We start from the raw sequence: 25,277 nt of genomic DNA on the forward strand, positions 1-25,277 counted from the left end.
CCGCCAGCCAATCTGCCTCTCCAGCGGGCTGAATGCTGAAGTGTGTGTGAGAATAGACAACACAGACGAGGCGGGATCAAGTCAAAAAGAGAACGCTGCAGATCTTTACTGCCCAGTAACATGGCACAGCATTAACCCATAGACCGTATGCATTAACCCATAGACCGTATGCATTAACCCATAGACCGTATGCATTAACCAGAACATAACAGTTTGGTCACCCGACCACAACGCCTCCGGTTCGCTCGGGCCGGGGGTGGAGATGGCGTGAGGGCCTCTCCTGTGCCTCCGGCACTCTCACGTAGCCCCGCAGCTATTATTTCCTGGTTCTTGCATCGAGGTGTGTCTGGCTGAAAAGTGAAAGTAAAGAAAAGTCTGCAGTTGCTTCTAAAGGAGACAGCCTGTGACTCATTTTGTGAAATGGCGGCTAAAGCTTCATTTTTGGAAGAGGATTTATGTTGTTCTGTGTGCTGTGAGATTTTCAAGGACCCTGTCGTCTTGGAGTGCAGTCACAGTTTCTGTAGAGTCTGTTTGCAGCAGTGCTGGGGGGAGAACAGTCCTCGGGAGTGTCCCATCTGCAAGAGCAAGGCCTCTACAGGCCACCCTCCTATTAACCTGGCTTTAAAAAACATTGTGGAGTCCTACTTAAAGCAGAAGACCGAGTGTGAGGCTGCAGAGACAAGTGAAGACCAGTGCCCTCTTCACAGAAAGGAACTTCTGTTCTTCTGTGAGGATGATTTGCAGCCTCTCTGTATTGTGTGTCAGACTTCAAGAAAACACAGAAATCACCAGATCTGTCCTATGGAAGAGGCTGTTCCGGATCTGAAGGTATTCTATTTCTATTCATATTAGCATTAAAATATATGATTGCCTCAAATAAGTATTGATTGGTGTCATCTTATGAAAATTCTTTTTTATTTCAGGATGGACTCACGACGGCATTAATTCCTATTAAAGAGAAGTTAGAGATGTACACTGAAGTTACACAAAAGTGTGAAAAAATCATAAAACACATCAGGGTGAGTGAAACAGTTCAACAAGTATAATTTCTTAACTGTTTAATGTAGACAGTAAGGTATGTTTAAGGTGAATATACTATTTGCGTAGTATATTAGTATAGTGATCATTTTATATCCAAAATTTGTGCATTTATGCCACAGTTCTGTGTATGATAACTTTAGGAATATGAGTTTCTTCAGAAAGTTGTTTCATTTCTTTAAAGTAAAATACCTGTGATGAAAACGAATAAAACGAATGAAAAATGATTCAATTGAATCATATTAAGTAGCTTGGACTCGAAGTAGGGCTCATTACCACATCCTCATATGAAATGGGCTAAAGTCCAGAGAGTTTCCCCTCAGTTTAAACTGTGATGATGTCATAGTCTGGGACATCCTCTGAAGCATTCTCTTCTGCTGAATGCTGGCTTGTAAACTCTCTCTCTGTAGGCTTGCAAAGACCCTGCAGTTTAGATTGCATATTCACAAACATATTAGAGAGTGTACCAAACCTCAATATCAGCACGGGCTTAGACTCTAATTGTACCATCAAATGCCCACTTCAGCCAAGCCTTCAGAGCATGCTTATATTTCTAGACCCTTTTCTACTTGAGTGGGACCTGCATGCTGGCTGCAAAAGAGAAGGGCCAAAATAAATCTTGGCATTGGACAAAAAGAGTTTGATACGAGAAAGTTTGAGCATATCAGGCACCGTTAAATGCTGATTTAATTGAGTAACATTTGTAATTAAGGCTTATTGATGACTTGTAAACCCAACATGAATCTCACGAAGGCAAAATAAAATGGTTTAATGAATCGCATATCTTATACCCTAGTAAATGCATGAGAATATAGCAGAATACAACCGACATGCCTACTAAACTTATTATAATGTGTTTAAACTGTTTGGTTTACTCTTAATGTGCAGAGTCTTTTGTTCTCATGGATATTCTAAAGGAACCCATCGATACAGAAGAAACCTAATTTATGTTTATAATTGTATTTCAATGGCAGAGTCAAGCCCAGCACACAGAGAACCAGATAAAGGCAGAATTTGAGAAGCTTCACCAATTTCTACGAGCGGAAGAGGAGACCAGACTGGCTGCACTGAGGGAGGAAGAGGAGCAGAAGTGTCAGTTGATGAAGGAAAAGATAGAGAACTTCACACAAGTTATTTTCACCATTTCAGACACAATCAAGACTATAGACAAAAGTATAGAGGGTGAAGATGCTTTCTTCTTAAAGGTGACTATTTATTTATCTCTTGCATTGTTCTTGGCAATGACTGGTTCATTTATATGGAGTTTGTCAATGAGAAGGAGAGTTAATGATACCCCTACTTATATTCTTTTATGCATTTGTTCACACACACACGCACACACACACACACACATGTGCACACATACACCTACATTAAAACATATCAACTGGTTCTCTTGTTTCATTTTCCGATTATTCACATAACATATCATCTGTTTTGCTTCATAAATAATCCCTCCACTGTGTTTTTGTATTTCTCAGACCTATAAGGATGTTAAGAGAAGGTATGTAGACCTGTATTCATCTTGTCTGTTTAACTGACTCGAATCCCCACAGTGTCTGTGACTCCCGCTTGTCATTACAGAGCCCAGTGCACACTGCAGGATCCAGAGCTGCTCTCAGGGGCACTGATAGATGTGGCCAAACACCTGGGCAACCTGAAGTTCAGAGTCTGGGAGAAGATGCTGGAGACGGTGCAGTACAGTGAGTAGGCTACTGGGGGAGAGGGATAGAAACGGTCAACGTAGAATTATAAATAATATGGCAATTCCAAATGTCCCAGTTCCTCCTCACATGTTGTCAAACACTGTATGTAAGGAATGGTCTTTTATGCTCGTGATATCTATATAACGTCACAGAATTCAGCATTTTATTGATAAGCTTGTTTAGAGTTAGAGTATCATTTACCTTTTATTAGTTTTTCTTTTTTCTCTCAGGAATATGACACTGATCTAACTCCATGTCTCATTTTTATTTTTTCTGTTATAATGCAGTAATGCATCAAAATATTCAATTTAATTCAGATTTATAATTTAAACCTTGTGTATTTATGCTTCTTTCCATAATAATATATTAAGAATCTAAATCTAAATGGTTAATGTCTTCCCTTCTGTCTTCCATCTTTATTGTTTAGCCCCTGTGATTCTGGATCCCAACACTATGTCCCCCTGGATCTGTCTGTCAGATGATCTGACTTGTGTGAGGCTCACTGAAGTTGAACAACAGATTCCTGAAAACCCTGAGAGGTTTTCCCGTGCCGTAAGGATATTGGGCTTCGAGGGTTTTACTTCAGGGAAACACAGCTGGGAGGTGGAGGTGGGGAAGAAATCTGCCTGGACTATAGGAGTGGTGCAAGAGTCAATCAACAGAAAGGAGGCCATTTCATGCAACCCAGGGAGTGGATTCTGGGTCCTAGCGCTGAGGAACGGTGATGATTACTTTGCAGCTGGAGTTGCTGCCCTTAAACTGAAGAGGAAGCCCCAGAGGATCAGAGTGGAGCTGGACTATGACAGGGGGGAGGTGTCCTTCTTTGACCCCAGTGACATGTCACACATTTACACTTTTAAAGGCACATTCACCGAAAAAATCTTCCCATATCTCAATCCCCGCCAAAATGATGATGGCAGAAATGCTGGGGCCCTGCAGATCTGTCCATTGTCTGTAAGAGTGATGAAAATGGAGCATCGCGTAGTTCTGGCAGGTCACGAGAGTCAAGCGCTCCGGCCGAATCAGCTGATGGCTCAGCTCAGTGATGTTCGCCTATCACAGTACATTCACTAACAGGGCGGTCTACTTAAACAGCCTCCCTCTACTCATTCGGCTGCTCCTCCTGCATGCAAGCGCTGCACGTTGCTTCGTAAATCCCCTCCACCACCCCAGCTCCATCCCCATGCGTCAAGAATTTGCATTCTCCATTCCTATGTGTTAAGAAGTTGTATTGCTCCATCCTTATGTGTTAAGAAATTGCATTTGCTCCATTCATATGTGTTAAAAACTGCTTTGCTGCTGGATCTGTTCTGTGTGTACCCCTCTAGGGGGGGTTTGGCTGCTGGCCTCCCGGCCTTATCCACGCGGGCTGCGTGGTTGGCGGGAGAGCTCCAGAACAGAGCCATACCGCCAAACATAACTGTATTGCCTTTATTGTCAATAAAGTTCTACTTGATGACAGTGGTCCTGACAGAATCCCAGTAAGTCTGCCATTAATAATGATGCCATCACAGTGAGCATATGATTAATAGTGATGTCATCACTGTGAGTGCCTCATTTCCGTGAAGGTGCCTGTAACTGATGTGACCTATTAAAACCATTGAACTGGATTGGATGGGGCTTTGTAGTCAACATTTATTCATCTAGTAGTCTTTTCACACTTGCAGTGCCCTCTTTTACAGCACCTGCTCTCCCTAGTTTCCTTGCATGTTGCTATTGCAGTGTTTGCTGTTCCATAGTTTTAACTGTTCTGTGAGTCTGTGTGTTGTATCTTGATAATCTTGTTTGGATGTTTCTTGCATACATTTTGTGATGTTCTGTCGTGAATGGTTTTTATTTCCTTTATTTGCTGCAAAAACATTTCCCCAAGGGGATAATACAAACTTGATATCATTCGATTTGATTATCATTATGTCTTTTCCCCATATCGGTCTGCAGTGCACACATAATCACTAATAATCGCACAGAGGTGTATTGATGCTGCATGTGTATTTTTATTGGAGCATGCGTGTGTGTGTGCGTGTGTGCTTGTGTGTGTGTGAGTGACATGGCTAATTGTTACAGCCTTGCCCTGCTCACATGTAGTTTCTGATACCATTCCTAGTCTGTTCTTAAACTGGCAGATCTCCAGGAACAGGGTTGCAAATCTTTGGTCTATTGCTTTACATTGACTGATAACAAAAGAAAGTTATTTTGAATTATTTGATTTTAGCTACATTTTTATACGGCCTTGAATGACAGCCAAAGACTGTTCTTGCTCTGCTATTGGAAACATTTTACTGTGGTGTGATCTATGAGTGAACTAGCTTCGGTGCATCCTGAAAATTAACTAACTGAGCCAGGACATTTGGTGGGAACACAAACCAGCATACACACTGACCTTCCAGGGATGGTTTTGCCAACTTCTGTGAACTCAATTCACCATTCGTGCAACCAGTACCAGATTGTCTTTGGGTGTTCACATGCACACTTCTCTTTGACCGTTGAATGTCCTGATCTTAATCCAAAACCAAGGGACTATCGGGGTAAAACTAGGAATATTACCTTTGCAGGGTCAGAGGCGAAATCCCTCATCCCCCGTCAAAGTCAACTCCCAGAAGGACAAGGGACTGATGTGCAAAATTTTGCCTTAATAATAATAATAATAATAATAATAACAACAACAACAACAACAACAACAACAACAACAACAACAACAACAATAATAATAATAATAATAATAATAATAATAATAATAATAATAATAATAAACATCTTGTTTAATTGGTCCCGTTGCAAACTTGTCTAGGTGACATACTGTATGGTATACTTAGCTGTAGTTGCCATAAAAAATTTTTTTAAAAGAAAAACATTCACAAAACTCAATTTGGGCTAATTGTGTAACTTAAAAAAAGTACATTACTCAAAAAATAAGAATGTTCATTGCACCAGACTTATGGGATCTGAGCTGGACATCATTGCCTTATCTACAGAGTATGAGAACTGTTCATAAAGTTGTGGCAGTGCACTCTTACCTCCACCTGGGGGCGTGAAAGCACAAACAAAAGTACCTCTGTCTACAATCTCCACAACTACAGAGAATGCACAACGGAGTAAGCAAGGTTATGAACTTCTGTGTTGACCTTAAAAAAAATTAAAAAACAAAGAATGAAGGACTTTATAAAGGGCGCAAGGTCTCGGAAAAACACATTGTCAGAATTCACACACAAGATTATGTCTCCTCCAAGAAGAGCAAATTAACTCATTTAATTTATACTTAACTTTACAACTTTACACATTAAACATTTTAATGTTTATTACTTAATTATTGTCATGATGAAGTACATGAGTGTAATTAACAGTAGTATTTTTTGCCCTGTATATATTTTGTCACACACCAGCGTGACACCCTTGGGAGGGAGATGCGGCAGTACTGGGGAACACTGTTGGTTGCCACATGAAGAGAGAGAGAGAGATGGAGTGCACCCCACCAAACACAAAATAAAATAAATGTCATTTTCCCCGTTCCCCCTCATGGGATCCTGGCAAAAGCAGTGAATTAAAACAACAAACTAAAATAACAAGTACAAAAGAAAGCAAAACAAAACAGAGCAGAAACTTTTCAGTCTCACGCTTGTAGCTGGCCAGATTTGCACCTGACCAGCTTCTCCCACTTTTCAGTATTGGTCCACTTTCTCGGTCATGTGTTCAAATAAATAAAACTGAAACAAAAATCATAATGCGCTCTCGGTGTGAGCTCCCAGTCTCGGCCCCAAACTGTGGAGAGCAGCACACCTTTAAGCACCTGGGCTGGTTAGCTAACGTAGCCCAGGTGCGTGTGCTCTCTCCGCCAGCCAATCTGCCTCTCCAGCGGATTGAATGCTGAAGTGTGTGTGAGAACAGACAACACAGACGAGGTGGGATCAAGTCAAAAAGAGAACGCAGCGGCTCTTTACGGCCCAGTAACATGGCACAGCATTAACCCATAGACCGTATGCATTAACCAGAACATAACATTTCCTGCCTTTTTACGTAAGCTAACCAGGACGCTCTTAAAGGTAACGTACTTGTGTCAGTCAGTTACAGTGAATTATGTGACACCGTAAAACATTACTAGGTGTGGCTGTTCACCACATACGTCCCCCCAGAATTCACAAAAACCGGCATAGCCAACTTGTCGGGGGGTTTGATCACCCGACCACAACGGCTCCGGTTCGCTCGGGCCGGGGGTGGAGACGGCGTGTGGGCCTCTCCTGTGCCTCCGGCACTCTCACGTAGCCCCGCAGCTATTGTTTCCTGGTTCTTGCATCGAGGTGTGTCTGGCTGAAAAGTGAAAGTAAAGAAAAATCTACAGTTGCTTCTGAAGGAGACAGCCTGTGACTCATTTTGTGAAATGGCAGCTAAAGCTTCATTTTTGGAAGAGGAGTTATGTTGTTCTGTGTGCTGTGAGATTTTCAAGGATCCTGTCGTCTTGGAGTGCAGTCACAGTTTCTGTAGAGTCTGTTTGCAGCAGTGCTGGGGGGAGAACAGTCCTCGGGAGTGTCCCATCTGCAGGAGCAAGGCCTCTACAGGCCACCCTCCCATTAACCTGGCTTTAAAAAACATCGTGGAGTCCTATTTAAAGCAGAAGACCGAGTGTGAGGCTGCAGAGACAAGTGAAGACCAGTGCCCTCTTCACAAAAAGGAACTTCTGTTCTTCTGTGAGGATGATTTGCAGCCTCTCTGTATTGTGTGTCAGACTTCAAAAAAACACAGAAATCACCAGATCTGTCCTATGGAAGAGGCTGTTCCAGATCTGAAGGTATTCTATTTCTATTTATATTAGCATTAAAATATATGATTGCCTCAAATAAGTAATTTAATATTCATTTCAAAAGTTGCATTGAGCAAATCCTGACAGAGAGAACAAACAGGTACTTCCTGGTGTTTTTGCTTGTAATGTATCAGGATTTTATCAGGATGCGTTTCACTTGCTGCCTTTGCTTACAATACAGCACAGCTCTCGATGTCTCAGAATGCCTAATTTATTATTTGTTTCACATATCTACCCTGGATGACATTATGATTGGTGTCATCTTATGAAAATTCTATTTCATTTCAGGATGGACTCATGACAGCATTAATTCCTATTAAAGAAAAGTTAGAGATGTACACTGAAGTTACACAAGAGTGTGAAAAAACCATAAAACATATCAGGGTGAGTGAAACAGTTCAATAAAATATCACTGTCACATCTCATGAAACTTGCAAAAGAATAATAGAGTATCATTTCTTAATTGTTTAATGTAGGACTTCAAGGTATGTGTTAGATGAATATACTATTTTTATGGTATATTAGTATATTGATAATTTTATATTTTTTATATTTTTTTATATTTTACACAAAAGTGTGAAAAAATCATAAAACACATCAGGGTGAGTGAAACAGTTCAACAAGTATAATTTCTTAACTGTTTAATGTAGGACAGTAAGGTATGTTTAAGGTGAATATACTATTTGCGTAGTATATTAGTATAGTGATCATTTTATATCCAAAATCTGTGCATTTATACCAGTCCTGTGTATGATAACTTGTGGCATATGAGTTTCTTCAGAAATGTGTTTCATTTCTTTAAAATGAAATGCCTATGTTTATTTTTCATAAATCGATAGAAAAATGATTCAACTGAATCATATTACGTAGCTCGGTCTAGGAGTAGGACTCATTACCACTTCCTCATATGAAATGGGCTAAAGTCCAGAGAGTTTCCCCTCAGTTTAAACTGTGATGATGTCATAGTCTGGGACATCCTCTGAAGCATTCTCTTCTGCTGAATGCTGGCTTGTAAACTCTCTCTCTCTAGGCTTGCAGAGGCCCTGCTGTTTAGATTGCATATTCAATCAACAACTTTATTTATGTTTATAATTGTATTTCAATGGCAGAATCAAGCCCAGCACACAGAGAATCAGATAAAGGCAGATTTTGAGAAGCTTCACCAATTTCTACAAGAGGAAGAAGCGACCAGACTAGCTGCACTGAGGGAGGAAGAGGAGCAGAAGTGTCAGCTGATGAAGGATAAGATAGAGAACTTCACACAAGTTATTACCACCCTTTCAGACAAAATCAAGGCTATTGACAAAATCATAGAGGGTGAAGATCCTTTCTTCTTAAAGGTGACTATTTATTTATTCCTTGCATTATTCTTGGCAATGACTAGTTCATTTATATGGCGTTTGTCAATGAGAAGGAGAGTTAATGATACACCTACTAATATTATATACCCTTTTATGCATTTGTTCACAGACACACACACACACACACACTCACTCACACATACACCTTCATTAAAATATATCAACTGGTTCTGCTGTTTCAGTTGCATATTATTCACATTACTGATTATGTGTTTCCCTTCATAATTAATCCCCCCATTGTGTTTTTGTATTTCTCAGACCTATAAGGATGCTAAGAGAAGGTAGGCAGACTCTCACCTGTCTTCCTCTTATCTGTTTAACTGAATTCAAACTCCAAAGCCTGACTGGCTCCTGCTTGTCATTACAGAGCCCAGTGCACACTGCAGGATCCAGAGCTGCTCTCAGGGTCACTGATAGATGTGGCCAAACACCTGGGAAACCTGAAGTTCAGAGTCTGGGAGAAGATGCTGGAGATGGTGCAGTACAGTGAGTAGCCTACTGGGGGAGAGGGATTGAAACGGTCACCGTAGAATTATAAATAATATGGAAATTCCAAATGTCCCAGTTCTTGCTCACATGTTATTAAACACTATATGCAAAGAGTGGTCTATTATGGTTATAATATCTATGTAACATCACAGAATTCAGCATTTTATTGATAAACGTATCATTTATTTTTTATTAGTTTTTTTTTTTTTCAAGGAATATCACACAGATCTAATTGCATGTCTTATGTTTTTTTTTTAAATGTTTTCTTTAACAATGCATCAAAATATTAGATTTCATTCAGATTTGTAATTTAAACCTTGTCTATTTATCCTTCTTTCTATAAAAATATATGAATAATCTAAATATGAATGGTTAATGTCTTCCCTTCTGTCTTCCATCTTTATTGTTTAGCCCCTGTGATTCTGGACCCCAATACTATGTGCCCCCGGGTCTGTCTGTCAGATGATCTGACTTGTGTGAGGCTCTCTGAAGTTAAACAGCAGATTCCTGAAAACCCAGAGAGGTTTTCCTGTGGCGTAAGGGTATTGGGCTCAGAGGGTTTTACTTCAGGGAAACACAGCTGGGAGGTGGAGGTTGGGGAAAAACCTACCTGGACTATAGGAGTGGTGAGAGAGTCCATCAACAGAAAGGAGGTCAGTGCATGCAGCCCAGAGAGTGGATTTTGGGTCATAATGCAGAAGAACGGTGAGCATTACAGAGCAGCTGGAGTTGCTGCTAACCTCAAACTGAAGAGGAAGCCCCAGAGGATCAGAGTGGAGCTGGACTATGACAGGGGGAAGGTGTCCTTCTTTGACCCCAGTGACATGTCACACATTTACACTTTTAAAGGCACATTCACTGAAAAAATCTTCCCATTCATCAGTCCCTGCCTAAATGATGAGTGCAGAAATGCTGGGGCCCTGCAGATCTGCCCATTGTCTGTAAAAGTAATGAAATCCCAGTAAGTGTGTCATTAATAATGATGTCACCTCAGTGAGCGTATCATTAATAGTGATGTCATCACTGTAAGTGTATAATTATTAGTGATGTCATCCCAGTGAGTGTCTCATCTCAGTGAAGGTGCCTGTAACTGATGTGACCTATACTATTAAAACTGTTGAAGTGGATTGGATGAGGCTTTGTAGTCAACATTTGTTCATCTATTAGTCTTCTGTCACTTGCTGGGACCTCTATATGTAATATACAGCACCAGCTCTCCATAGTTTCCTTGCATGTTGCTATTGCAGTGTTTGCAGTTCCATAGTTTTTATTGTTCTGTCAGTCTGTGTCTTTTGTATCTTGATAATCTTGTTTGTATGTTTCTTGTATACACTTTGTGATGTTCTGTCGTGAATGGTTTTTATTTCCTTTATTTTCTGCAAACAAATTGTCCCAAGGGGATTATAAAAAAAAATACAATTTTGATATCATTTGATTTGATTATCATTATTCCTTTTCCCCATATCAGTCTGCAGTGCTCACATAATCACTAATAATCGCATAGAGGTTTAGATTATTTGCATTGCATTGTTGTAATGACTGGTGTTTGGTAAAATGCTACCACTCGGTTTAGCATTATAGATCAGCACATTTTGGGAGCATCAGGCGTGCATCTTCATTGAGGCATGTGTGTGTGGGTGTGCGTGCATGCTTGCTTGTGTGTAGGTGTGTGTACATGTGCGTGTGCTTGTGTGTGTGTGCGTGACATGGCTAATTGTTGCAGCCTTGCCCTGTTGTGATGCGGTTCCTGTTACCATTCTTAGTCTGCTCCTAAACAGGCAGATCTCCAGGAACAGGTTTGGGAATGATTGGTCTATTGCTTTACACTAACACATAACTAAAGAAAGTTTCTTTGAATTATTTGATTTTAGTTACATCTTTATATGCTCTTGAATGACAGCTGAAAACATTTCCTGCACTGCTATTAGAAACATTTTATTTTGGTGCATACTGCAAATGAACTAACTGAGCCAGGATATTTGATGGGAAAAAATCCAGCATACACACTGACCTTCCAGGGATGGTTTTGCCAGCTGCTGTGAACCCAATTCCACATCCGTGCAACCGGTACCAGATTTTGGTCTTTGGGTATACACATGCACACTTCTCCTTGACCAATTAGTCACATGTCCTGATCTTAATCCAAAGCAAAGGGACTATCGGGGCATGACTGGTAATATTACCTTTGCAGGGTCAGAGGCCAAATCCTTCATCCTCTGTCAAAGTCAACTCCCAGAGGGACTGATGTGCTGGATTTTGCCTAATAATTCAGTTATAATAACAACAACAACAACAACAACAACAACAACAACAACAATAATAAATGTATTGTTTAATTGGTTCAGTTACAACCTTGTGTCGGTGACATACTGTATGCTATACTTAGCTGTAATTATCATTAAAAAAATTTAAGAAAAACATTAGCAAAACTTGATTTGCACTAATTATGTAAAATAAGGATGCACATTGCATCAGCTTCATGGGAAATAAGCTGAACATCATTGCCTTATCTCTAGAGCATGAGGACTGATAAAGCTGTGGCAATGCACTCTTACCTCCACCTGGGGGCATGAAAGCACATTCCACAAACAAAATGTAATGGACAGTACCTCAGTCTACAATCTCCACAACCACAGTGAATGCACACCGGAGTAATCAAGGTTACAAACTGCTGTGTTATGTTGACCTTTAATAAAAAACATAGAATGAAGGACTTTATAAGGGGCGAAGCTCTCAGAAAAACACATTATGAGAGTTCACACACAAATCTGTCCCCTCTAAGAGGAACAAATGAACTCACATTTAATGTATACTTAACTTTACAACTTTACACATTAAACTACTTATTTATTGTCAGTAGTATTTTCTGCCCTATATATATTTTGTCACACGCCAGCGTGACACCCTTGGGAGGGTGCACTGGACTGCACTCCTCTCAGTCAGTGAGTCAGTGAGTCACTCCATGCCGCACAAGCAGCCTCCCTCTCCTCTGTCCTGATTCTTCCAGAACTCTCCGCTGCATTTGACACTGTGGAGCACTCTATCCTCCTGTCCTCCCTGGCAGCAACAGGGATCTGCGGCACAGTCCTTGACTGGATTGAGTCTTACCTCTCTGACCGTTCCTTCCAGGTTGCCTGGGCGGATAAGGTATCACCACCCCGCCCCCTCGCCACCGGAGTTCCCCAGTGCTCAGTCCTCGGTCCCCTTCTCTTCTCCTTGTACACCAGATCCCTTGGCCCTGTAATATCTGCCCATGGCTTGTCCTATCACTCCTATGCCGACTACACGCAACTCTTTCTCTCCTTCTCCCCATCGGACACACAGGTCCCTGCCCGCATCTCTGCTTGCCTGAGGGGCATACAGAGCTGGATGGGCAATCACCACCTGAAGCTCAACCCGGGAAAGACGGAGCTAATCTTTATTCCTACTCTATCCTCTCCCCACCTCGACTTTTCCATTTCCCTAGAGGACACCGTAGTGACATCATCACCCTGTGCCAAGAATCTCCGAGTGGTGATGGACAACAGGCTGTCCCTCTCCAAGAACATCGCAGCGGTAAGCCGGGCATGCAGATTTTTCCTGTATAACATCCGCAGAATCCGCCCCTTTCTCACCACCTACTCAACCCAGCTCCTGGTCCAAGCAATGGTTCTATCCCGCCTGGACTATTGCAACTCTCTCCTGGCTAGACTACCAGCATCTGCCACCAGACCCCTGCAACTCATTCAGAATGCTGCGGCTCGTCTGGTCTTCAACCTCCCCAGACACTCCCACGTCACTCCCCTGCTCACTACCCTCCACTGGCTGCCTGTTATAGCTCGCATCAAATTTAAAACATTGGTCCTAGCATACCAGGCAGTCAAGGGATCAGCCCCAGCATACCTCCACAACATATTCAAACCCTACATGCCAGCCAGATCCCTCCATTCTGCTACCTCAGGAAGCCTGGCACCTCCCCCTCTTCGCACCTGCACTTCTAGAACACGTCTCCTGTCTGTTCTGGCCCCGCGATGGTGGAATGACCTCCCTGTGGAGGTCAGAACAGCTGAGACACAGACCCATTTCAAACGACGACTGAAGACTCACCTCTTCAGGCTGCACCTCTCCCCATCCTTCCCTACCCCCCTGCAAATGACTGTAAGCGTAGGGTTGTAACTAGGCAGCTGTTTCGTAGGTGACTTAGGTGCATTAACTGTCTTAACTACTACGTGTATTTTTCCATAGACTGCGTTGTTGCCGTTCTCGTTGTTAGTGTTAATCAGTGTAACCTTCAGGGTCCAAGTTGAACTATGCGGTTGTTCCCTGCACTTGGACCGGTACTTCTCTCTAGGGGTTTCGTCATACTTGTTCCTGGTTATGGTTATACACTAACACTAAATAAAATAAACAGCATTTTCCCCCATCCCCCTCACAGGTTCCCGGCAAAAGCAATGAACTAAAACAACAAATTAAAATAACAAGTACAAAAGAAAGCTAAACAAAACAGAGCGGAAACTTTTCAGTCCCCTGCTTGTAGCTGGCCAGATTTTCACTTGACCAGCTCCTCCCGCTTTTCAGTATTGGTCCACTTTCTTGGTCTTGTGTTCAAATAAATAAAATTGAAACAAAAATCATAATGCGCTCTCGGTGTGAGCTCCCAGTCTCGGCCCCAAACTGTGGAGAGCAGCACACCTTTAAGCACATGGGCTGGTTAGCTAACGTGGCCCAGGTGCGTGTGCTCTCTCCACCAGCCAATATGCCTCTGCAGCGGATTGAATGCTGAAGTGTGTGTGAGAACAGACAACACAGACGAGGTGGGATCAAGTCAAAAAGAGAACGCAGCGGCTCTTTACGGCCCAGTAACTTGGCACAGCATTAACCCATAGACCGTATGCATTAGCCGGAACATAACAGTTTGGTCACCCGACCACAACGCCTCCGGTTCGCTCGGGCCGGGGGTGGAGACGGCGTGAGGGCCTCTCCTGTGCCTCTGGCACTCTCAGGTGGCCCCGCAGCTATTGTTTCCTGATTCTTGCATCGGGGTGTGTCTGGCTGAGAAGTGAAAGTAAAGAAAAATCTGAAGTTGCTTCTGAAGGAGACAGCCTTTGCCTCATTTTGTGAAATGGCGGCTAAAGCTTCATTTTTGGAAGAGGAGTTATGTTGTTCTGTGTGCTGTGCGATTTTCAAGGACCCCGTCCTCTTGGAGTGCAGTCACAGTTTCTGTAGAGTCTGTTTGCAGCAGTGCTGGGGGGAGAACAGTCCTCGGGAGTGTCCCATCTGCAGGAGCAAGGCCTCTTCAGGCCACCCTCCCATTAACCTGGCTTTAAAAAACATTGTGGAGTCCTACTTAAAGCAGAAGACCGAGTGTGAGGCTGCAGAGGCAAGTGAAGACCACTGCCCTCTTCACAGAAAGGAACTTCTGTTCTTCTGTGAGGATGATTTGCAGCCTCTCTGTATTGTGTGTCAGACTTCAAGAAAACACAGAAATCACCAGATCTGTCCTATGGAAGAGGCTGTTCCGGATATGAAGGTATTCTATTTCTTTTCATATTAGCATTAAAATATATGATTGCCTCAAATAAGTAATTTAATATTCATTTCAAAAGTTGCATTGAGCAAATCCTGACAGAGAGAACAAACAGGTACTTCCTGGTATTTTTGCTTGTAATGTATCAGGATTTTATCAGGATGTGTTTCACTTGCTGCCTTTGCTTACAATACAGCACAGCTCTCGATGTCTCAGAATGCCTAATTTAGTATTTATTTCATATATCTACCCTGGATGACATTATGATTGGTCTCATCTTATGAAAATTCTATTTCATTTCAGGATGGACTCATGACAGCATTAATTCCTATTAAAGAAAAGTTAGAGATTTACACTGAAGTTACACAAGAGTGTGAAAAAACCATAAAACACATCAGGGTGAGTGAAACAGTTCAATAAAATATCACTGTCACATCTCATGAAACTTGCAAAAGAATAATAGAGTATCATTTCTTAATTGTTTAATGTAGGACTGCAAGGTATGTGTTAGATGAATATACTATTTTTATGGTATATTAGTATAGTGATCATTTTATATCCAAAAATCTGTGCATTTATACCAGTCCTGTGTATCATAACTTGTGGCATATGAGTTTCTTCAGAAAGGTATTTCATTTCTTTAAATTGAAATGCCTATGTTTATTTTTCATAAATCGATAGAAAAATGATTCGACTGAATCATATTAAGTAGCTCGGTCTAGGAGTAGGACTCATTACCACTCTCCTCATATGAAACTGGGCTAAAGTCCATGAGAGTTTCTCCTCAGTTTAAACTGTGATGATGTCATAGTCTGGGACATCCTCTGAAGCATTCTCTGCTGCTGAATGCTGGCTTGTAAACTCTCTCTCTCTAGGCTTGCAGAGGCCCTGCAGTTTAGATTGCATATTCAATCAAAAACTTTATTTATGTTTTTAATTGTATTTCAATGGCAGAATCAAGCCCAGCACACAGAGAACCAGATAAAGGCAGATTTTGAGAAGCTTCACCAATTTCTGCGAGCGGAAGAGGAGACCAGACTAGCTGCACTGAGGGAGGAAGAGGAGCAGAAGTGTCAGTTGATGAAGGAAAAGATAGAGAACTTCACACAAGTTATCACCACCCTTTCAGACAAAATCAAGGCAATTGACAAAACCATAGAGGGTCAAGATGCTTTCTTCTTAAAGGTGACTATTTATTTATTCCTTGCATTATTCTTGGCAATGACTGGTTCATTTATATGGCGTTTGTCAATGAGAAGGAGAGTTAATGATACACCTACTAATATCATATACCCATCATACACAGACACCAACACACACACACACACACCACACCACACATACACCTTCATTAAAATATATCAACTGGTTCTGCTGTTTCAGTTGCAGATTATTCACATTGCAGATTATGTGTTTCCCTTCATAATTAATCCCCCCATTGTGTTTTTGTATTTCTCAGACCTATAAGGATGCTAAGAGAAGGTAGGCAGACTCTCACCTGTCTTCTTCTTATCTGTTTAGCTGAATTCAAACTCCAAAGCCTGACTGTCTCCTGCTTGTCATTACAGAGCCCAGTGCACACTGCAGGATCCAGAGCTGCTCTCAGGGTCACTGATAGATGTGGCCAAACACCTGGGCAACCTGAAGTTCAGAGTCTGGGAGAAGATGCTGGAGATGGTGCTGTACAGTGAGTAGCCTACTGGGGAAGAGGGGTAAATGGTCACTGTAGAATTATAAGTAATATGGCAATTCCAAATGTCCCAGTTTGCTCATATGTTGTAAACACTACATGAAAGATGGTCTTTTATGTTATAATATCTATTTAGCATCACAGAACCCAGCATTTTATTGATAAACTTATCAGATTAGAGTATCATTATTTTATTAGTTTTTCTTATTTTCTAAGGAATATCACGCAGATCTAATGCATGTCTTATGTTTTTTATTTTTATTTTTCTTTAACAATGCATCAAAATACAGATTTCATTCAGATTTGTAATTTAAACCTTGTCCATTTATATGCTTCTTTCCATAAAAATATATTAAGAATCTAAATCTAAATGGTTAATGTCTTCTCTTCTGTCTTCCATCTTCATTGTTTAGCCCCTGTGATTCTGGATCCCAACACTATGTCCCCCCAGCTCTGTCTGTCAGATGATCTGACTTGTGTGAGGCTCTCTGAAGTTAAACAACAGGTTCCTGACAACCCAGAGATGTTTTCCTGTGGCGGTGTAATGGTGTTGGGCTCAGAGGGTTTTACTTCAGGGAAACACAGCTGGGAGGTGGAGGTGGGGGAAAAACCTGCCTGGACTATAGGAGTGGTGAGAGAGTCCATCAACAGAAAGGAGGCCATTTCATGCACCCCAAGGAGTGGATTCTGGGTCCTAATGCTGTGGAACGGTGATTACCTTGCATCTGGAGTAGCTGCCCTCAATCTGAAGAGGAAGCCCCAGAGGATCAGAGTGGAGCTGGACTATGACAGGGGGGAGGTGTCCTTCTTTGACCCCAGTGACATGTCACATATTTACACTTTTGATAGCACATTCACTGAAAAAATCTTCCCATTTATCAGTCCCTACCAAAATGATGAGGGCAGAAATGCTGGGGCCCTGCAGATCTGTCCATTGTCTGTAAAAGTAATGAAATCCCAGTAAGTGTGTCATTAATAATGATGTCACCTCAGTGAGTGCATCATTAATAGTGATGTCATCACCGTGAGTGTATAATTATTAGTGATGTCATCCCAGTGAGTGTCTCATCTCAATGAAGGTGTCTGTAACTGATGTGGACTAAACTATTAAAATCGTTGAAGTGGATTGGATGAGACTTTGTAGTCAACATTTGTTCATCTATTAGTCTTCTGTCACACTTGCTGGGACCTCTATATGCAATCTACAGCACCAGCTCTCCATAGTTTCCTTGCATGTTGCTATTGCAGTGTTTGCAGTTCCATAGTTTATACTGTTCTGTCAGTTTGTGTTTTTGTATCTTGATAATCTTGTTTGTATGTTTCTTGTATACACTTTTGATGTTCTGTGTGGATGTTTTTATTTCCTTTATTTTCTGCAAACAAATTGTCCCAAGGGGATTATAAAAAAAAATACAATTTTGATATCATTTGATTTGATTATCATTATTCCTTTTCCCCATATCAGTCTGCAGTGCTCACATAATCACTAATAATCCCATAGAGGTTTAGATTATTTGCACTGCATTGTTGTAATGACTGAAATGTATGGTACCAGCACACTATTGGCAGCATTCCTAAAATTATTTGTTTTGGGACAATATGTAAACTGTACAGATATGAGAGGTGTTCGGTAAAATGCTACCACTTGGTTTAGCATTATAGATCAGCACCTTTTGGGAGCATCAGGTGTGCATCTTTATTGGGGCATGTGTGTGTGGGTGTGCGTGCATGCATGCTTCTGTGTAGGGGTGTGTACGTGTGTGTGTGCTTGTGTATGTGTGTGTGTGTGCTTGTTTGTGTGTGTGTGTGTGTGTGTGTGTGCGTGACATGGCTAATTGTTGCAGCCTTGCCCTGTTGTGATGCGGTTCCTGTTACCATTCTTAGTCTGCTCCTAAACAGGCAGGTCTCCAGGAATAGGGTTGGGAAAGATTGGTCTATTGCTTTACACTAACAAATAATTAAAGAAAGTTCCTTTTGAATTATTTGATTTTAGTTACATCTTTATATCCTCTTGAATGACAGCTGAAAACGTTTCCTGCACTGCTATTAGAAACATTTTACTTTGGTGCATACTGCAAATGAACTAACTGAGCCAGGATATTTGATGGGAAACAATCCAGCATACACATTAACCTTCCAGGGATGGTTTTGCCAGCTGCTGTGAACCCAATTCCCCATCCATGCAACCGGTACCAGATTTGGGTCTTTGGGTATCCACATGCACACTTCTTCTTGACCAGTTAGTCACATGTCCTGATCTTAATCCAAACAAAGGGACTATGGGGCAAGACTAGTAATATTACTTTGCAGGGTCAGAGGCCAAATCCTTCATCCTCTTCAAAGTCAACTCCAGAGGGACTGATGTGCTGGATTTTGCCTTAATAATAATAATAATAATAATAATAATAATAATAATATAATAATAATAATAATAAATGTATTGTTTTATCGGTCCAGTTGTAAACTTGTGCAGGTGACATACTGTATGGTATACTTAGCTGTAATTGTCATTTAAAAAGATTTAATAAAAACATTTACAAAACATAATTTGCGCTAATTGTGTAACTGTGAAATTAAAAAAAAAAGGATGTACACTGTACCAGCCTTAGGGGAACTGAGCTGGACATCATTGTTTTATTTATAGAGCATAATGAGTATTCATAAAGTTGTGGCAGTGCACACTTACCTCCACCTGGGGGCGTGAAAGCACATTCCACAAACAAAATGTAATCGACAGAACCTCAGTCCACAATCTCCACAACTACAGAGAATGCACAACGGTGTAAGCAAGGTTATAAACTGCTGTGTTGTGTTGACTTTGAAAATAAAACATAGAATGAAGGACTTTATGAGGGGCGCAAGCTCTTGGAAAAACACATTGTAAAAGTTCACAAACAAGATTATCTGTCTCATCTAAGAGGACCAAATTAACTCACATTTAATTTTTACTTAACTTTACCACTTTACACATTAAACATTATATTTATTACTTATTTATTGTCATGATGAAGTACATGAGTGTAATTAACAGTAGTATTTTCCGCCCTATATATATTTTGTCACACGCCAGCGTGACACCCTTGGGAAGGAGATGCGGCAGTACTGGGGAACACTGTTGGTTGCCACGGAGAGAGAGAGAGAGAGAGAGTGCACCCCGCCAAACACAAAATAAAATAAACAGCATCTTCCTCCTTCCCCCTCACTGGTTCCCGGCAAAAGCAATGAACTAAAACAACAAACTAAAATAATAAGTACAAAATAAAGCAAAAAAAAACAGAGCGGAAACTTTTTAGTCCCCCGCTTGTAGCTGGCCAGATTTTCACCTGACTAGCTCCTCCCACTTTTTAGTAGTGGTCCACTTTCTTGGTCTTTTGTTCAAATAAATAAAACTGAAACAAAAATCATAATGCGCTCTCGGTGTGAGCTCCCGGTCTCCGCCCCAAACTGTGGAGAGCAGCACACCTTTAAGCACATGGGCTGGTTAGCTAACGTAGCCAAGGTGCGTGTGCTCTCTCCACCAGCCAATAAGCCTCTTCGGTGAACTGGATGTCACATTATTATTTCCTTATTCCTGCATAGGGTGTGTCTGGCTGAGAATTGAAACTAAAGAAAAGTCTGCAGTTGCTTCTCAAGGAGACAGCCTTTGACTCATTTTGTGAAATGGCGGCTAAAGCTTCATTTTTGGAAGAGGAGTTATGTTGTTCTGTGTGCTATGAGATTTTCAAGGACCCTGTCCTCTTGGAGTGCAGTCACAGTTTCTGTAAAGTCTGTTTGCAGCAGTGCTGGGGGGAGAACAGTCCTCGGGAGTGTCCCATCTGCAGGAGACAGGCCTCTACAGGCCACCCTCCCATTAACCTGGCTTTAAAAAACATTGTGGAGTCCTACTTAAAGCAGAAGACCGAGTGTGAGGCTGCAGAGGCAAGTGAAGACCAGTGTCCTCTTCACAAAAAGGAACTTCTGTTCTTCTGTGAGGATGATTTGCAGCCTCTCTGTATTGTGTGTCAGACTTCAAAAAAACACAGAAATCACCAGATCTGTCCCATGGAAGAGGCTGTTCTGGATCTGAAGGTATTCTATTTCTATTTATATTAGCATTAAAATATATGATTGCCTCAAATAAGTAATTTAATATTCATTTCAAAAGTTGCATTGAGCAAATCCTGATAGAGAGAACAAACAGGTACTTCCTGTTATTTTTGCTTGTAATGTATTAGGATTTTATCAGGATGTGTTTCACTTGCTGCCTTTGCTTACAATACAGCACAGCTCTCAATGTCTCAGAATGCCTAATTCAGTATTTGTTTCACATATCTACCCTGGAAGACATTATGATTGGTGTCATCTTATGAAAATTCTATTTCATTTCAGGATGGACTCATGACAGCATTAATTCATATTAAAGAAAAGTTAGAGATGTACACTGAAGTTACACAAGAGTGTGAAAAAACCATAAAACACATCAGGGTGAGTGAAACAGTTCAACAAGTATAATTTCTTAACTGTTTAACGTAGGACAGTAAGGTATGTTTAAGGTGAATATACTATTTGCGAAGTATATTAGTATAGTGATCATTTTATATCCAAAATCTGTGCATTTATACCACAGTTCTGTGTATGATAACTTTTGGCATATGAGTTTCTTCAAAGAGGTGATTCATTTCTTTCAAGTAAAATACCTATGTTTTTCATAAAACGAGTGAAAAATGATTCAACTGAATCATATTAAGTAGCTTGGACTGGGAGTAGGGCTCATTACCACTTCCTCATAAAAAATGGTCTAAAGTCCAGAGAGTTTCCCCTCAGTTTAAACTGTGATGGTGTCATAGTCTGGGACATCCTCTGAAGCATTCTCTTCTGCTGAATGCTGGCTTGTAAACTCTCTCTCTAGGCTTGCAGAGGCCCTGCTGTTTAGATTGCATATTCACAAACATATTAAAGAGTGTACCAAACCTCAAATATCAGCAAGGGCTTAGACTCTAATTGTATCATCAAATGCCCACTTCAGCCAAGCCTTCAGAGCATGCTTATATTTCTAGATCCTTTTCTACCTGTGTGGGACCTGCATGCTGGCTGCAAAAGAGAAGGGCCAAAATAAATCTTGGCATTGGACAAAATGAGTTTGATACGAGAAAGTTTGAGCATATCAGGCACCTTCAAATGCTGATTTCATCGAGTAACATTTGTAATTTAGGCTTATTGATGAGTTGTAAGCCCAACATGAATCTCACAAAGGCAAAATAAAATGCTTTAATGAATCGCATATCTTATAGCCTAGTAAATGCATGGGAATATAGCAGAATACAACCAACATGCCTACTAAACTTACTATAATGTGCTTAAACTGTTTGGTTTACTCTTAATGTGCAGAGTCTTTTGTTCTCATGGATATTCTAGAGGAACCTATCGATACAGAAACCTTATTTATGTTTATAATTATATGTCAATGGCAGAGTCAAGCCCAGCACACAGAGAACCAGATAAAGGCAGATTTTGAGAAGCTTCACCAATTTCTACGAGCGGAAGAGGAGACCAGACTGGCTGCACTGAGGGAGGAAGAGGAGCAGAAGTGTCAGTTGATGAAGGAAAAGATAGAGAACTTCACACAAGTTATTTTCACCATTTCAGACACAATCAAGACTATAGACAAAACTATAGAGGGTGAAGATCCTTTCTTCTTAAAGGTGACTATTTATTTATCTCTTGCATTGTTCTTGGCAATGACTGGTTCATTTATATGGAGTTTGTTAATGAGAAGGAGAGTTAATGATACCCCTACTTATACTCTTTTATGCATTTTTTCACACACACACACACACACATACGCACAAGCACGCAAGCACGCACACACGCACACACACGCACACATACACCTACTTTAAAACTTATCAACTGGTTCTGTTGTTTCATTTTCCGATTATTCACATAACATATTATGTGTTTCGCTTCATAAATAATCCCCCCACTGTGTTTTTGTATTTCTCAGACCTATACGGATGCTAAGAGAAGGTATGTAGACTCACACCTGTATTCATCTTGTCTGTTTAACTGACTCGAATCCCCACAGTATGAGTGACTCCTGCTTGTCATTACAGAGCCCAGTGCACACTGCAGGATCCAGAGCTGCTCTCAGGGGCACTGATAGATGTGGCCAAACACCTGGGCAACCTGAAGTTCAGAGTCTGGGAGAAGATGCTGGAGATGGTGCAGTACAGTGAGTAGCCTACTGGGGGAGAGGGGTAAAATGGTCACCATAGATTTATAAATAATATGAGAATTCAAAATGTCTCAGTTGTTGCTCACATGTTGTCAAACACTATATGCAAAGAATGGACTTTTATGCTCATAATGTCTATGTAACATCACAGAATCCAGCATTTTATTGATAAACTTATCAGAGTTAGAGTATCATTTATTTTTCTTTAGTTTTTTCTTCTTTTTTTCAAGAAATATCACGCAGATCTAATTGCATGTCTTATGTTTTTATTTTTATGTTTTCTTTAACAATGCATCAAAATATTAGATTTCATTCAGATTTGTAATTTAAACCTTGCCTATTTATGCTTCTTTCCATAAAAAATATATGAAGAATCTAAATCTAAATGGTTAATGTCTTCCCTTCTGTCTTCCATCTTTATTGTTTAGCCCCTGTGATTCTGGACCCCAACACTATGTCCCCCTTGCTCTGTCTGTCAGATGATCTGACCTGTGTGAGGTACACTGCAGTTAAACAGCAGATTCCTGACAACCCAGAGAGGTTTTCCAGTACCGTAAGGGTATTGAGCTCAGAGGGTTTTACTTCAGGGAAACACAGCTGGGAGGTGGAGGTGGGGGAAAAACCTGCGTGGACTATAGGAGTGTTGCAAGAATCCGTCAACAGAAAGGAGGCCAATGTATGCAGACCAGAGCGTGGATTCTGGGTCCTATTTCTGAGGAACGATGATTACTTTGCATCTGGAGTTACTAAACTCAAACTGAAGAGGAAGCCCCAGAGGATCAGAGTGGAGCTGGACTATGACAGGGGGGAGGTGTCCTTCTTTGACTCCAGTGACATGTCACATATTTACACTTTTGAAGGCACATTCACTGAAAAAATCTTCCCATATATCAATCCCCACCTAAATGATGATGGCAGAAATGCTGGGGCCCTGCAGATCTGTCCATTGTCTGTAAGAGTGATGAAATCCCAGTAAGTCTGCCATTAATAATGATGCCATCACAGTGAGCATATGATTAATAGTGATGTCATCACTGTGAGTGCCACATCTCCGTGAAGGTGCCTGTAACTGATGTGACCTAAACTATTAAAACCATTGAACTGGATTGGATGGGGCTTTGTAGTCAACATTTATTCATCTAGTAGTCTTTTCACACTTGCAGTGCCCTCTTTTACAGCACCTGCTCTCCCTAGTTTCCTTGCATGTTGCTATTGCAGTGTTTGCAGTTTTATAGTTTTTACTGTTCTGTCAGTCTGTGTCTTTTGTATCTTGATAATCTCTTTTGTATGTTTCTTGTATACACTTTGTGATGTTCTGTCGTGAATGGTTTTTATTTCCGTTATTTGCTGAAAACAAATTTCCCCAAGGGGATAATACAAACTTAATATCATTTGATTTGATTATCATTATGTCTTTTCCCCATATCAGTCTGCAGTGCACACATAATCACTAATAATCACATAGAGGTGTATTGATGCTTCATGTGTATTTTTATTGAAGCATGCGTGTGTGCTTGTGTGTGTGTGTGAGTGACATGGCTAATTGTTACAGCCTTGCCCTGCTCACATGTAGTTTCTGATACCATTCTTAGTCTGCTCCTAAACCGGCAGATCTCCAGGAACAGGGTTGGGAATGATTGGTATATTGCTTTACACTAACAAATAACTAAAGAAAGTTGCTTTGAATTATTTGATTTTAGTTACATCTTTATATGCTCTTGAATGACAGCTGAAAACGTTTCCTGCACTGCTATTAGAAACATTTTACTTTTGTGCATACTGCAACTAACTGAGCCAGGATATCTGATGGGAAAAAATCCAGCATACACATTAACCTTCCAGGGATGGTTTTGCCAGCTGCTGTGAACCCAATTCCCCATCCATGCAACCGGTACCAGATTTGGGTCTTTGGGTATCCACATGCACACTTCTTCTTGACCAGTTAGTCACATGTCCTGATCTTAATCCAAAGCAAAGGGACTATCGGGGCAAGACTAGTAATATTACTTTTGCAGGGTCAGAGGCCAAATCCTTCATCCTCTGTCAAAGTCAACTCCTAGAGGGACTGATGTGCTGGATTTTGCCTTAATAATAATAATAATAATAATAATAATAATAATAATAATAATAATAATAATAATAAATGTATTGTTTTATCGGTCCAGTTGTAAACTTGTGTAGGTGACATACTGTATGGTATACTTAGCTGTAATTGTCATTTAAAAAAAATTAATAAAAACATTTACAAAACTTAATTTGTGCTAATTGTGTAACTGTGAAATTAAAAAAAAATAAGGATGTACACTGCACCACCCTTAGGGGAACTGAGCTGGACATCATTGCTTTATTTATAGAGCATAATGAGTATTCATAAAGTTGTGGCAGTGCACACTTACCTCCACCTGGGGGCGTGAAAGCACATTCCACAAACAAAATGTAATCGACAGAACCTCAGTCTACAATCTACACAACTACAGAGAA

At 40.8% G+C, this 25,277-nt stretch overlaps 4 protein-coding genes across 7 annotated transcripts; all 4 read left to right on the plus strand.

The window, feature by feature from the left end:
• The first annotated feature begins 243 nt into the window (after positions 1-243).
• LOC135247482 (zinc-binding protein A33-like) lies at positions 244-10,518 on the plus strand. Of its 4 annotated transcripts, none has more exons than XM_064320972.1 (6): positions 244-828; positions 924-1,019; positions 8,646-8,876; positions 9,156-9,178; positions 9,265-9,383; positions 9,798-10,518. In XM_064320972.1, exons 1-6 carry the CDS (start codon positions 421-423, stop codon positions 10,349-10,351), a joined length of 1,431 nt encoding a protein of 476 aa, XP_064177042.1. In that variant the 5' UTR covers positions 244-420; the 3' UTR covers positions 10,352-10,518. The 4 variants fall into 4 exon arrangements, with proteins under 4 accessions (XP_064177042.1, XP_064177044.1, XP_064177041.1 ...); XM_064320971.1 differs by lacking the exon at positions 8,646-8,876 and adding an exon at positions 2,013-2,243 and having other exon boundaries at positions 247-828; XM_064320973.1 differs by lacking the exons at positions 244-828; positions 924-1,019 and adding exons at positions 6,298-7,524; positions 7,825-7,920.
• On the plus strand, positions 2,579-4,208 carry LOC135249525 (zinc-binding protein A33-like; the record flags this gene model as incomplete). The annotated part of the gene is made up of 2 exons (XM_064325140.1): positions 2,579-2,741; positions 3,172-4,208. Coding segments are annotated over 2 exons (810 nt in total), but the record flags the coding sequence as incomplete, so codon positions are not given.
• A 3,312-nt stretch (positions 10,519-13,830) lies between the features above and the next one.
• Positions 13,831-17,711, plus strand: LOC135247483 (nuclear factor 7, brain-like). The gene is made up of 6 exons (XM_064320975.1): positions 13,831-14,895; positions 15,196-15,291; positions 15,847-16,077; positions 16,352-16,374; positions 16,461-16,579; positions 16,996-17,711. The coding sequence occupies exons 1-6, from the start codon at positions 14,488-14,490 to the stop codon at positions 17,544-17,546; spliced, it is 1,428 nt and encodes a 475-aa protein (XP_064177045.1). The 5' UTR covers positions 13,831-14,487; the 3' UTR covers positions 17,547-17,711.
• Positions 17,712-20,147: 2,436 nt separating this feature from the next.
• On the plus strand, positions 20,148-24,997 carry LOC135247488 (zinc-binding protein A33-like). The gene is made up of 6 exons (XM_064320982.1): positions 20,148-20,650; positions 20,951-21,046; positions 22,033-22,263; positions 22,566-22,588; positions 22,675-22,793; positions 23,225-24,997. The coding sequence occupies exons 1-6, from the start codon at positions 20,243-20,245 to the stop codon at positions 23,770-23,772; spliced, it is 1,425 nt and encodes a 474-aa protein (XP_064177052.1). The 5' UTR covers positions 20,148-20,242; the 3' UTR covers positions 23,773-24,997.
• Positions 24,998-25,277: the final 280 nt, after the last annotated feature.

This window comes from Anguilla rostrata, chromosome 2 (assembly GCF_018555375.3).
Source record: "Anguilla rostrata isolate EN2019 chromosome 2, ASM1855537v3, whole genome shotgun sequence".
NCBI classification, from domain to species: Eukaryota; Metazoa; Chordata; class Actinopteri; order Anguilliformes; family Anguillidae; genus Anguilla; species Anguilla rostrata.